Below are 13,851 nucleotides of genomic sequence, written 5' to 3' on the forward strand. Positions count from 1 at the left end.
ATGGATGAAGCCATGGATTACGCATATCACCATCCGGAGCAGTCTCAGGGCCAGGCGCAGAATCCGTATGGACAGCAGCGTCCGCGATGCCCTTATTTCCTCAGTAGAGAAGGCCAACAGCAAGCCCTTGGGATACCCCAGCACCGCTCTACAATGCACTACGACCCAGTCCACTCCTCAGCGAATTACCCAAGCTGGCAACCTCAAGGACCACCACTGCCGTCTGGGCCATATCACTGGCAACATCAACCTCCCATGATGAACCACCGAGGACATCCGGCACCCCAGCACCGGCCTTCAAACTCAGCCTCTGAGGCGCCTTACTACAATCATGCGCCTGTTCCTAACTTTGGCAATATGGCTGGTGGCTACTCGGGGGCAACCCCAAGCGAGATGGGGGGCCCTCCGACCATGCAACCGTCGTTCCCTCATACGCAGCTCCCTCCGGTGAGATTCAATCTATCGACAGCCCTGCCATCAGGCCATCCGGCACAAGGCCAGCCGTTCTATACTAGCTCTGAGAGGAACTTTGGTGGGCAGCATTCAACCCCACGCCACAGCACCTTTAACACAGCTTCACATTCTATGAATACATCAACTCCTGCCGTAGCGCAAACCAACCCAGAAAACCTTGCGGCGGCTTCAAATCCCCCTCAGCTCGAGGCACAGGAATCTACCAGTGGTCCAAGTCAAGCACCATCTTCCGGGGCTAGTATACAGTTTGGATCTGCTCCTCCTTCAGCTGCTCCCCACCGCGGCCAGGCGACCTTCCCCAATCCGCCCCAAGAAGTTCATCAACCTACTTCAGGTGAGTGGAGTTTGCCTGTATCTGAGAGTCTACATGCTAATTGTGCCTGGAATATTACAGGCGCCTCATCTTCTGGAACCTCAAGCTCTTCAAGTAGCTTGGGCTCGTCAAATCATCACCATTCAGAGCGACGCCGTGTTCCTGCTATTCGCCGCACAATGTCCAGGAGACAAAGCCCATTGTCCGACAGTGATGTGGATTCCGACCGAGGTGCGCTCGAACAGGTCATAGCAATGGCTGGAAACCCAACCCAAATGGCACGTCATATCATGACTCTGGAAGAAGACCACGTTCGGGCCGCCCAATTCATGCGTGGCTCCGTGACCACGAAATATGTAGCATCTTCATCAGCTATCCAATCTCTTCAGAGCGTTCCGATGACCGAGCTATCAGAGAGCGAGAGAAGTAAGTTATGAGGATTCTAGCTCTATTGTGAGATAAAAAGACTAACATGACTTTGCAGCCTGCGTCATCTGCTACAACGAGTTCGGTGTAGAAACACCCGAAGGTGTGAAGGAGGCACCACTTCGACTGCCCAAATGCAAGCACGTATTTGGTGACCACTGTATCAAGAAATGGTTCGAGGAGTCGGACAGCTGCCCTTACTGCAGAGACAAGGTGCCGCACGAACCTAAAATCACGTCCACGCACCCAAACTTTGACCGGTACTTCCGTAATCGCGGTCAGCTGAGCCTTGGAGGCATTGCTGGCTACGCTGGCTACATGCGAGATAGGGACGCCAGTTTGGCACAGGACGACTCCAACCGATCGCAAGGATCTGGATCTAACCATGGTGAACGCCGCTCTCCCCCAACAGACAGCGGTGAAAGTCGGCGTAGGATTCGACCTCGTACTGGTGTTCAAGGGCCAGGGTCACCAACTTTCAGCGGTAGCCGGCCCAGACCGGTGTCCAGCACGTACGAAAGTAGTCGGAGATCGCATGCTGCCATTCCTGCTCTGCTCCCAGCTCGAGGAGCTTTCGCATCCAACGGCTCTCATCGTGCGCACCACAGTGCTATATCACAGGTGCCCTTTTCTGGTTCCAACATGCATCAGCATCAGCATCAGCATCAGCACCAGCATCAGGCGACTGGCTTTGGAGGTTTAGGAGAGTCTTCGACTGCGCCAGCGCTGTCAGTTCCGGTCTTCTCACAGCTTACTAGTGGAGCCATGCCCACCGCTCTCGGCATGCCTGACGGACTCCATGGTAGCGGATATCTGAACTCTACGAACCGAACCTCTTTGCCGGCAGCCCTCCCGAGCCCTTGGACTATCGGAGACCCAGCAGCACCTGACGAAAGCCATCGGCGTATGCTGGGCGGTGAGAATGGTGTGTCGCTCCATGCCAACCCATGGGTACGGGAATAGGGAAGTGAACATGGACTTGGCGGGCGTGAACAGCGTACGCATGGACGGCGTGGGCAGTGGAGACGTAATTGGCATATCGGATATGGGGGACAGTTCTATTAACCAGTCTGCAATTTACTTTCGTGGACAGGCCTCGGTTCGGCATGCAGGATGGCCTTCAACACCGATCGATCACGGCGTTTAATTTTCCTTTGAGTGGTTATGGCGTTTCAGGGAACCATGGATCATCATCTTCGTGATGGCATGCTTCAGGAATCAAAGTATTTTAGCAGGATTCAAGGGGTCTGTTGGATCTGACAGGTTTTGAGGGCAGACCACTTGAGAGGCCAGCTCGAGTGTACACAATGATGAACACATTTCAGGGGGGCACTCACTTATTTGGCGCCGGGCTGTAGCCACGATACGCAAACAACTCGACACCGCACACATGGCGGAAGCGACACAGCAAGCTAGTCTAGTTAGTGCTAGTTAGTTGAGTGGACGAATACATGACTCTATCCCACTCATCTTCCGCACCTAAATATTCCGTTGTAGGATAGCTGACCACATAGTGTTTGAGTGTACTCGTAGACTCGCCAGGAAGGAAGCACAACTTTTCTTGGGCTAACCTGAGGAGTCGGCAGGCACACTGGTATTCATACGGGACATCACGGGACTTGGTTGACACACAGACTCGTAGCTTCTAGGTGATGATTGGACGGCGAAGTCTTTCCTTTCTAACGTTGGAAAACGACATTGCGGAGAATGTAATGTAGACGGCACGGAACGGAATTTGGGTTCTCCTTGGCCCATGTGAAATCCGTCGGGACGGAGGGACGGAAGGTCGTGCCGTTTACGTATGCGGGTTCTCTGGACATCCTGGCCGATTCGGGGGTTTGGGTTATCCCGGCGGGGTTTGTTCCGTCGGGAGCGGAGCAGGGGAATAGGAAGCTAGGGGGAGGAGGGGTATGTAGGTATTGTCATGTCTTTTGGCTGAACGACGAAAAGAGTCAGCTTGGAGAGGTTTGCTTGGATTTTCCTTGACTTGATGGCGAGCGGTGGAGGCGAAGAGAGGGGGGCAAGAGGGGGATGGTTAGGTAAGTATCTGGGGTGCAGTTACGGCGGGCACCTACCTCATTGGCATAGAGGACGTCGGAAGTTTAGGGGGAGTGGTAGTTATTTCTGTTCTTGGGCGTGGCCGCGTGCGGATGGGGAGGGAGGGGGGGGGGATCACGAATCATGGGAGTTTTGGAGAATTATCAGATGGTAGTGTAATGATACCCTTTGGAGAAAGCGGGTGGCGAGGTTTGTATTGCGTCTAAGTGGCTGGAGTAACGTGAGGTGACGAAGTGTGTGACGGGTGGTTAGATAGACAAGGCGGTTAGATGGACAGGTAAAGCGGTTGTCTTACAGCATTCAGCTAATTGGGAGTTATTCTATCGTTCTTTCCTTCTTTTCTTTTCTGTGGACTTGCCAGATGGGAAAGCTGACCAGCAGACAGGCATCGATACAGAGGCGTGTAAGCGAATGCGAAAAAGAGCCCCCGCAGCCCGATGAGGATGACGATGGGTTTGGCCTTGTTGTCCATGTGGTCCCTTTGCGTGGCGTATCCGTTCCGTATCAGTCGCTCCCATCATGAAGTGTGATTCTGCCCAGCCAGCGGGAGATGTACGGTTATGGGTAGGATTTGGGTACATTTGGGGGGGGGGACCGTGATGGGTTTTCAGCCGTTTAAGCACCCACTCAAATCTTGGACTTTGGTTCTGATGTCCCACGGAAGACTACCAAACCGAATGTAGGATGGACAAGTTTGGCGTAGAACTACAGAATTTCACTGCCACAGATTTCCCAGTCGTCAATACAATGCCGCTTCTCCCGAGCGGTGCAGCACTCGCTTCGAAAAGAGCCGGGAGGTGCATTATCAAAGTGTTTTTTTTTTTTTTTTTTTTTTTTTTTTTTTTGGAAACAAGGGGGGAGAACGGACCTGTGGGCAAACTGGTACGGACGGACGCTTGGGTGTATGGCAGGCACGCAAGCAGGGGACGGGAAAAGGTTAGTGACACGAAAAAGCTATCTTTAGCGTGTTGGAATGGTAGAAAACAAAAGACGGGTTGAATGGGGTTACTTGGATTTGAGCCTCACCTTTCGCCCTTAACTCACGGGCTCACAGACAGCGGAACGGAAACGAGGCCTGCCGTGGGACTTGGAGGCGGAAGGCTCGAAGGTGGCGGTGCTGCTTGTGTTTTCTTGCACTCAATGTTCCCTGCTTGGAAGAGAGAAAGATGGTTTTGTTCCCTTTTGGGTTGTTTTAACAGTCTCTTGGTGCTCTGTGGGTATTTGGGCCTGTGCCTCCTGTGAAATACAGGTTCAGGACAACATGTGAGGTGAAGGTAACAACAGCCCAATGTTTTGGTATCGAGGTCGAAAACAGCAACAACTTAGGCTGAAGTTGGACTGTTCATGGTCAAGGTTAGGTTATGGTTCTTCTTGACAAATCAGTCTGAATTTGGCTTTTTTTTCACGGTCGTCTAGACGGGATGTTTCTTCATGCTGGACTATGCCCATTCGTAACCCGTCTTGCAGAGGATAGTTCAGGGCTCTGCTTGTTTGGACATATGAGGGGCTAGAGCGAGAAACAAGAGAGTGAGAGTGTGTGATAGATATGTTCCCTTATTTACCTGTTTGTGTCAAAGTCACCGTATTCCTGCAAGCCGTACTCGTCCTGGAGCTGAAGGCGGAAAAAAACAAACACACATACGGATAGAAGAAGAAGTTGCAGAAGCAGAAGAGCACTGTCCACGCGATTGAAACAGGCATGCTATGCGACTTGGCACTCTTCTTTTCCCTTGTGGCACCTGTGCGCGTTGTCGTACTTGTCCACGCCTTCCAATCCAAGGGACCATCCGAAACGAACAAGTCGGACTTTTCCTGGCTGAGCCAATCGCCTTTGCCTCGCACGGCCAGGCTTGGCGTGGTATCGGCATGGGACTGGACCGAGTCGCTGGAATCGCAAAAACGTTGTATCCTTTGCTTTTTTTTTTCTTTTTTTGCTCTCTTTCTCTCTCTTTGGTCCGGGATTCGGGGTCGAGGGGGGGGAGGACGGGTAGTGGTCCAAGGTGAGCCAAATGTCACACCGAGAAAAGGGTATCGGCACTGAGTACGGAGTACTGAGACGGAATTCAAGACAAAGGCAAAGGAGGCGCTGCGACTGCGACTGAATGCAAACGGAACGACACTGGCTACCACACTGGACAGTGCTCCCAAGGTTATCCAAGCCGGCAACATCCCGCCGGGTCTTCTAAACAAGATGGAAGAATGAGAAGGGAACGAAGGGTGGGATCGGGCGAACAAATCATCCCAGAAGCCCGTTGGACTGGGACGATGGCGGATACCTAGCCCAGAGATTGGGGGACCCCCAAATCCCGTCCCGGACTTTTAGTTCCCCTTCATAACTTCTCCCAGATATCTGGACAAGCTGGACCTTTTCCAAGACGCGACACAACCAATCCACGGCGAGCTAGGACGAGAATGGCATTCAATTCGAGCTGGTGTCTCCATCAAATGGGTGTTACGCAGTGTACTCATCATCCATAGAACCCCCCCTCCCCCCCTAACCATCCCACCTTTTTCAACAACCACCACTCGCGGGTCATGTGCCGATTCGTTCATGGCCTTTTGCGGATGAACTTTTTGAATCCCGTGCGTACTTTCTCGCACTCGCAGGGAACTGTGAACATATCCGCGTAGAGAGAAAGAGAGAGAGAGAGTAAGACGGAGACGGAGACGGGGTGCTGAATTGACATGCCGCATACACCACAAAACCGCCCACTAAGACGGATCAAGAAAAACAAGAAGCTCCCTTGTCAAGCAATCGAACCGAGCTCTCTCATCTCTCTCCACCGAGCTGCAGAAAAGCCAAGAAACCCGCTAGGGGCTCTTTTGAGGGGGGGGGGGGGGGCAGAGCAGCTTGCAACCAACGGCAGACCGGCTCATTGTCATCACTCCCAGCTCTGTTCCCCAGCATCCATCTCGTTTCTTCTTTACTTTAGTAGGCGCAACCTCCTCCTCCTCCACCCTGAACCCTTGCCGCTCGATGGCCTCGGATGCCACGTGCTTTTGTCGTATAGTTGCTCCATCGCCTTCCATTAAAGATAACATCTCAGATCTTGTCAAGATACACAATCAAGAGGTTTCGACGATAACTCATCTCTGTTAGTTGAACTAAAGACCAGATTACAACAAGCCGGTCGTCGTTTTGGAAAGCTTTCATTCACCCCTTCTCCTTACCCCGGTATCCCGTCGCGTCTCGTCTCATCCCAACTCCGTTCTCCATCGTCTCGCCCATCTCTGGTCTCCAACAGCCAAAACTCACCCACCCCACGGCCCCTTGTCTGAAGCGACAACCCAAGAACGGAGTTCTGGAGGAACACCAAGTGGCCTTACCTTACAAAGTTACGGGACTTGAACAGCAGAGAGACAGCAGTGGTCGTAAGGACCCCCCCCCCCCCCCCAAAAAAAAAAGAAGACGCGGTACGTGCGTGGGCCTTTCTCTTGTGTCTCCGTCCCTCTCTCTTCTTGCCTGGGTGTGCATGTGCTGGCGATGCTTTGGTTCCATGTCTGCAACCCCGTACGCATGAAACCGATCGACCCGGCCCTCCTTCCACGCGGGATCTACCTCGCCTTACCTGCCCTTCTTCTACCACACACACCACCTCTTTTTTCCTTTCTAATTGAGCTTAAACTTCAAGAAACAGCTTTGGTCCTTTTGTTCCCTCTTTTCATTTTTTATCATTTACCTTACATAACCTTACCATTACCCGGGAGCTTAAACGCCCGTCTAGCCTTGTCGTTTGCTTGTCATTGAAAGTAGTGCTCGCGACTTACGCAAAACTCCCAGATCAACGAGGCATAGCATCAGAGCCGTCACCGCGGGTTTTTTTTTCATCGACGTTGACGTCTTTCACGAGAGGTCTTTAGAGGTCGAACGACGCAGTCTTTGACAGATCTCGCTTTGCCCACTTCGAAACTCGGATAGCTCGCTTTTGCGTCGCAACGTGGACGTCGTCGTCGTCGTCATTGAAGAGAACCAGCTACGCTGGCATTGAATCTCCCGAACACACTCGAATAACAACCGCAACAATGAGCGTACCCTGGCGCGGAGTATCTGTCAGCTCGGCAGCAATCGCCGTACTATTGGCTCTGCGACAGCCAGTATTCTCTAGATGTCACCTCCTAGTCGCATTCGTGGGCGCTTTTGCCTTCCAGATGCTGGCATGGGGCATCTTTGTCGTCTTCTTGTTCCCCCAGTACTTTTCGTCTTTGCGCTCGCTTCCGGGGCCCAAAGGTGATCACTGGTTGATGGGACAGTACCCGAGGATCATGCGCGAGCCGACTGGAGTGCCCATGATTGACTGGTAAGTAGAAAACCAGAGAGAGAAAGCTGTCTTCACGGCGAACAGAACCTTGATATATACGAGAGAGAGAGAGACTAAATGTGCGCCACTCAGGATCAACAACATCCCTCACGAAGGCATCATTCGCTACCGCGGCTTGTTCAACCAGGAGCGCCTCTTGATTACGTCGCCCAAGGCCCTCGCTGAGGTGCTCGTCACCCACAACTACGACTTCCACAAGCCTGGCGCCGTCCGCTCGTCCATCGGCCGCATCCTCGGCGTTGGGGTGTTGCTAGCCGAGGGCGACGATCACAGGGTCCAGCGCAAGAACCTCATGCCAGCCTTCGCCTTCCGTCACGTCAAGGACCTGTACCCGCTCTTCTGGAGCAAGGCGTGCGAGGGCGTCCAGGCCATCACCGATGCCGTCCACGCCGAGGCCGCAAAGGGCGCGACCGAAGGACTCACCGATCCGGAGAAGGCTGCGCTGGGTCCCAACACCGCCGTCCTGGAGATTGGCAACTGGGCATCGCGCACCACGCTTGACATCATCGGTATGGCTGGCATGGGCCGCGACTTTGGTGCCATCCGCGACCCGGCGAACCCCCTGAACCAGACCTACCAGCACGTCTTCAAGCCGAGTCGTCAGGCGCAGGTCCTCGCAGTCCTCGGCCTCCTCCTCCCCGGTTCCCTCGTCCACCACCTTCCCCTGCAGCGCAACGGCGACATCGCAAAGGCCGCCAACACCATCCGCGCCACCTGCCGCGAGCTCATCCGCGAGAAGAAGGAGAAGCTGGAGCGCAAGCAGCTCACCGACATTGACATCCTGTCCGTAGCACTCGAGTCCGGCTGCTTCACCGAGGACAACCTCGTCGACCAGATGATGACCTTCCTCGCCGCGGGCCACGAGACCACGGCCTCGGCCATGATGTGGGCCATCTACTGCCTCTGCCTCAACCCAGAAGTCCAGTCCCGTCTCCGCCTCGAGATCCGCGAACGCCTCCCAACACCCGGCACGCCAGGCGACATCACAGCCCTCGACATCGACCACATGCCCTACCTCAACGCCGTTTGCAACGAGGTCCTGCGCTACTACTCCCCGGTCCCCATGACCCTCCGCGAAGCCGCCGTCGACACCGTCATCGACGGCAACAAAGTCCCCAAGGGCACGCGCATCATGCTCTGCCCGTGGGCCACCAACAAGGACGCCTCGCTCTGGGGCGCCGACGCGGGCCGCTTCAACCCGGAGAGGTGGCTTCCCTCGCGCGAGGGCGATGCGGAGAGCAAGAAGGCGGCCAACAGCGGCGGCGCGACGAGCAACTACGCCTTCATGACGTTCCTCCACGGGCCGCGCAGCTGTATCGGGCAAGGGTTCGCAAAGGCCGAGTTCGCCTGTATCCTCGCCTCGTGGATCGGGCGGTTCGAGTTCAGCCTCAAGAATAAGGAGGAGTACGACGAGAAGAACATGACTATCAAGGGCGGCGTCACGGCGCGTCCGTCAAAGGGCTTGCACGTGTACGTCAAGGTCGTGGATGGCTGGTGAGATTTCTTTTGGGTGTGGAATGTAGGATATGCGTTGTTGTAATTAATGATATGAGCATGACTGAACTGAACTGAACTGGGCTGGGTTCCTGGTGTGTGTTTGGAAACACAAATGACGTATATAATGGAAAAGAGGCATGGCAGACGACCAAAGTCTGTCCTAGCAAAGTGTTCTGGATAGCATTTGGTGCTTGAGAAAGAATAGAAGAATGTGGCGTTGAATCCAGTTACACATATCCGTTTTGAAGCGTATCAAGCTGCCAAGGTTCTCTCGAGGCAAAGTGTCATTCGACTTCGATGAAGGTAAGAGAGGCCTCCGATTATGGAAAGAAGGCCCAGTTCTTGCTGAAAGGGTTCATCAACGTCTTGCTCATCGACATCTTGGAAACCACGGTAACGCTGAACCTTCTGTTCTCTCCCGTTACTGGTGCAAACTTGCCTACATCGCCATATCCAGTGGCGCATCGGAGACAAGGTAAACAAGCCTCTGCCGCAATGGAAGGGGCAGTGTCTATCGTGTATCAGGCAAGTAAGGCAAGTACAACCGGACCATACCTTCCTCACCTTTCCCCCGCCCAACCCGAATGCACGACACGCCTTCATATACCCCTCCAAGTCCATTCCTGTCACCAGCCAGCAGGCGCCGGTCTAGGTCGACGGGTCGGGTCAGACTGGCTGGGTGGTGGAGTGGTTAAAGGTCAACAATCAATCATCTACGCCAACCAGCCTACTCGACGACAGGCGTAGCGATCGAGTTCGAATCCCGGCATGAGCACCAAGAGATGTATGTAGCCCCTGGTTCGGCACCGGGGGTTGTGAACTCTTTTTGGCCTCTCTGTCTCTTGGATGTTTCTGGTTTGAGCTAATGGAAAAAGGGGGGAAAGCTTGCTGCTTATATGATACTATCTTCCTACTACCATGATAACCACTTTGCTCATTCTCTCGAGTACCCTTTCATCAGCTCGCCACAGGTGCAATCGCCTAGCCCATTACTTCGGAAGGATGTAATGGACGCCCTTACATAGGTCCGGCTTGTAACTGGTGCGAGTCATAGTTTCTTTACGCCCGTGGGCTGTCGGCAGGCGTTCAGCAGCTTGTTGCCTCTGCTTCTTCAAGGTAGTGAGTGATGCACTTACTTTTCACCCTCGTAACTCTCTAGATTGATTCTATACACACTAGGGACAAGACAGTACTTGGAGCTTCTCTTTGCATATTATACACATAATATACGCCGCACGGCACTCACCCGTCAGCAGGCAAAGACTCGTTCTTAGATTGGGGGGGGGGGTTACTCCCTGATTCCAAATCCATCCATCACCTTGACAAGCAGCAAAAGACGATCGAGATGATATCCGTCTTTTCGCGGAAAAACTCCCAGTTACGGGACAATTGGTTCTGCTCTCAAAACTCAGGCGATACCAGAGTCAGCCACTTCACCCAACTGGAGCACCGTAAATAAGTAGAAGGATGTAACAAAAGTAGCATGCCTCACAGGATAGCGTTGATAAGGAAGGGCTCAGATGAGAGGGCTGGAGGTGGTGTAGGAGCCATACGATCAAAGGAAAGGTCATCGATCAAGACATCAACCTTCACAATGGAAAAGCCTTGCAACCTAGCTTGCCATCTCGGAGAGACTAATACTTCCCATTCAAGTCCTTACTGAGTCAAGTACATGATCCACTCATTTGTACTCGTGCAAAGTATGCCGAAGACGTCCTGTAGGACTTGACATCTGGTTTGCAGACTGCACCTACGCTGGGCGAGGACATTCTAACGAATTGAAGTTCGCAGCAATGGAGAAGCAGCGAGATGTAAGGTCACCCACAATTGGGACGAGCTGGATGAAATTGCTCGACTTGATGGTTCAATCATTGCATAACTTGCTTATGATCTGGTTGCCCAAGCTCACAAAAGCCAGGAGGGGTATAACTATGAATACACGAGAAGAGAAAAGGATGGCTACATGCTTTCGCTGTGGAATCGTATTCACACAGGGACAAGATCCCTAGACTCTCTTGCCTTGCTTTAGCAGATCGCCAACCTTGGGCGGCATGACGAAAGCACTCCTGTCGTTCCGCCTGTAAAAGTCCACGACTGCCAGCGCCGTCTTCTCTGGAAGATCTTCTTGGATGAAGTGCCCGGCTTCTGGGAACACTTGTAATGCGTACTTGCCTGTTATCAGGGTGTTAACCTTTCTTTCTGGCTCTTCATTACCTCGGGGGGGAGGCAATGGGTGACTTACCCTGCATCTGACCGATTGTCAACTCCGTGTCTAACCTGTCCGTACCCGCCAGCAGAAGCAGTTTCCCACCTCTCGCCTCCAGAAACTTCTTGCTCAAGCCGACGAACCAGCCTTCCCAGAATGGTTGCGTCGCCGCCAGATCAGTTCGCCATCTCCACGGCCTCGTCGGGTCGTTGGAGTCGTCGTACACCAGAAGCGCTGGCACTGACGTCCGCGCCGACACCGAGTTGCGGACGGTGCGCGAGCGGATATGCCAGTCTATTCCGGACTGTAAACTGGCGAAGCCGGTAGGTCGCGTTGAAAGGTACGTGAGCATGCTTTGAAGAGCGTCCATCGCCGAGCCTTCCACCACGTCCAGAACTCCGTACCCGAGCAGGGAATTGCCCAATTTTCCCGACTTGGCCAGATCCGTGACGACGGCGCCGCCCAGCGAGTGTCCGATGAGTATGACGGGAGGAAGCTCCGGCCAGGACATCTGGGCTTTTGTCAGCTGGATGACGCTGAACAGGTCCTCCGTCAGGACATCGAGCTTGAGATCGAGCTCGGTGCCGTCCGTGATGACCGTCAAGCCATGGCCGCGAGCATCCGGAGAAAGAATGCCGGCCGAAGGGAGGCGTTTTCTAATCTCGGACGAGAGGGCGGCGAACGAGAGGCCAGAAGAGCCGGCGCCGTGGTGCATGACGAAGAGGGGTCCCTTTCCGACAGGAGAATTGAGGTAGGCATGGTAGGTCACGGTGGCAGAGAGCTCATCGCCGACCTTGGGTTTCAGAAACAGCTCTCGCTCAAAGTAGGTCGTCCATGGGATTTGCTCCAGCGTGCGGCCCCTCGACACTCTAGAAGCGAGGATCAGCGTCCAAGTCTACACTGCTCAAGCCACAGGGCAATAGATGGAGCGGGGAGGAGAGCAGCACAGGGCAAAAAGAAAAATACGTTACCCTTGCGGCCGAGCAAAGAGGTTCTGACTCGGAGACGGGATGATAGTGCCGGTAGAAGAAGCTGACGAAGCGGACGAGGCCGAAGAGGAGTCTCCGTCGTCCATGTGCTCCGGCAACTCGGGGAGCTGATCGGTCTCGGGTTCCTCGTCGAGGTCATTGAGGGGCTCCGGCAGAGGATGCATGGGGTCGAGTTTCCTCTTGGCCCAAGCTCTTTGCAACTCACTCATGTTGGGCGGGCCTTGGTTCTGTCGAGAGCTTCTAACAAAACAGATGGATGGTGTTTTTTTATTCCCTTTCTCTCTTTCTTATATCTTCTAGAATCAGGTAGGAGCAATTTCGGCGCGTCTTCCGTTTGTGTGTGTGTGTGTGTGTGTGTGTGTGTGTGTGTGCTGCAGGCGTCGCCGACCAGCCGGGATGCCAAGCCGTAGGTTGCAGATGCAGGGAATGATGGAGGTAATAAGAGATCAGAGACGACCAGAGCCGTGTAGCTGGAACGGCCGCAAGATGAAGCCTGTTACACGGGGGCCGGAAGAAACGAATGCAGAGCAAGGCTGGAGCCGCCAACTTTGAGCCAAGTTGGATGCTGTGAGACCAAATCTTGGAAGTTTGAGTTGCCGTCGTCGGGGATGACGTTCAGTGGGGTGATGAGGGGCAGCCCTTTTCTCTCGCACCGTGTATTGGGAGCAATTGGCCAATAGGTCTACAGTGCCTGTAAGCAATCCTTTCGCACTAGCCGGTCCAATGGAGGAGGCAATTGGGCCCCAAAAACTTCGCTGGAAGAAAGTGGCCCGTCCCTACCACGAGTGTTCCTTCTTCGGGCATCGTCAAGACAAAGGCGATACTTCCATTCCCGAACAGCCTCTTTGTTGAGCCATCTCCAGCTCAGGTCCTTACTTATTTGGACAGACTGTTGTCAATTATCCCCGAAAAGAAAAAGACTCAAGAGTCAGCCAGAGCATCCAAAATTACGTCAAGTAACTCATCGACCTCTAGAACCCCAGCCTCACTCATCACCTCACAATCATACACTTCATACTATTAATTTGCGTTCCATTTGTAGGTATATACTTATCCGAGGCCCATTCCTCCGCTATGCAAACCCTCCGCCTTTTGAACCCCAAACAAGAAGATTACCTTGCGGTCATAAAACGTGTATATCCCCACAGGGGACACTGAGCCTGTTTGGTTGTGTATGTTTGATAACGACTGCATAAAAGGGCCCCCTCCTATTTCTTCTTCCTCTTCCCCTTCACGACAAAAAGGCGAAAAGAAATGAGAAAACACTAGCACGCAGCCGTCGATATCATAACCATTGGTGTTTGCAGAGGTTGTAAAACGTTGTTGTGTATATCCGTAGATATCTTGAGAGAAAAAATGAGAGAGACGGACAAAGGATGAGCAGACCCAAGGAAATAAGCGATTTTTTGAAAATATAAAATAAGAAATAAGGAAAGGAAAAAGTAAATAGGATATAAGTGGCTTCCTTTCTGGAATCTCTGTGAACAGCTAAGAGAGATCCATATGTCATACATTCCACACTTCTATGTTCATTGTCATTCCAACAGGTACACACACCAGTCAAGGCGT

At 53.2% G+C, this 13,851-nt stretch overlaps 4 protein-coding genes across 4 annotated transcripts; 3 read left to right on the forward strand and 1 right to left on the reverse strand.

Moving 5' to 3' along the window:
• BDP55DRAFT_630462 (uncharacterized protein) lies at positions 1–2,176 on the forward strand (the record flags this gene model as incomplete). The annotated part of the gene is made up of 3 exons (XM_060572152.1): positions 1–808; positions 869–1,213; positions 1,272–2,176. The coding sequence occupies 3 exons, from the start codon at positions 1–3 to the stop codon at positions 2,174–2,176; spliced, it is 2,058 nt and encodes a 685-aa protein (XP_060431523.1).
• Positions 2,177–6,667: 4,491 nt separating this feature from the next.
• BDP55DRAFT_88600 (uncharacterized protein) lies at positions 6,668–7,157 on the forward strand. The gene has a single exon (XM_060581293.1). It carries the CDS (start codon positions 6,756–6,758, stop codon positions 7,017–7,019), a length of 264 nt encoding a protein of 87 aa, XP_060431524.1. The 5' UTR covers positions 6,668–6,755; the 3' UTR covers positions 7,020–7,157.
• A 137-nt stretch (positions 7,158–7,294) lies between these two features.
• BDP55DRAFT_549219 (cytochrome P450 4A12A) lies at positions 7,295–9,088 on the forward strand (the record flags this gene model as incomplete). Its single annotated transcript, XM_060568913.1, has 3 exons — positions 7,295–7,569; positions 7,663–7,972; positions 8,027–9,088. 3 exons carry the CDS (start codon positions 7,295–7,297, stop codon positions 9,086–9,088), a joined length of 1,647 nt encoding a protein of 548 aa, XP_060431525.1.
• Positions 9,089–10,903: 1,815 nt separating this feature from the next.
• Positions 10,904–12,890, reverse strand: BDP55DRAFT_659647 (protein phosphatase methylesterase 1). The gene is made up of 3 exons (XM_060574557.1): positions 12,265–12,890; positions 11,330–12,162; positions 10,904–11,259 (listed from the first exon to the last, which is right to left on the reverse strand). The coding sequence occupies exons 1-3, from the start codon at positions 12,489–12,491 to the stop codon at positions 11,093–11,095; spliced, it is 1,227 nt and encodes a 408-aa protein (XP_060431526.1). The 5' UTR covers positions 12,492–12,890; the 3' UTR covers positions 10,904–11,092.
• Between the last annotated feature and the right edge of the window lie 961 nt (positions 12,891–13,851).

Source organism: Colletotrichum godetiae (assembly GCF_030913485.1).
Source record: "Colletotrichum godetiae strain CBS 193.32 chromosome Unknown BDP55scaffold_14, whole genome shotgun sequence".
NCBI classification, from domain to species: domain Eukaryota; kingdom Fungi; phylum Ascomycota; class Sordariomycetes; order Glomerellales; family Glomerellaceae; genus Colletotrichum; species Colletotrichum godetiae.

Coding starts and splice junctions, on each gene's coding strand:
- BDP55DRAFT_88600 (XM_060581293.1), top strand. CDS start 6,756: ATGCTTTGGTTCCATGTCTGCAACCCCGTACGCATGAAACCGATCGAC.
- BDP55DRAFT_659647 (XM_060574557.1), bottom strand. CDS start 12,491: ATGAGTGAGTTGCAAAGAGCTTGGGCCAAGAGGAAACTCGACCCCATG. Junction 12,163..12,264: donor CTCTTTGCTCGGCCGCAAGG/GTAACGTATTTT, acceptor CCTCGCTTCTAG/AGTGTCGAGGGGCCGCACGC. Junction 11,260..11,329: donor GACAATCGGTCAGATGCAGG/GTAAGTCACCCA, acceptor CCCTGATAACAG/GCAAGTACGCATTACAAGTG.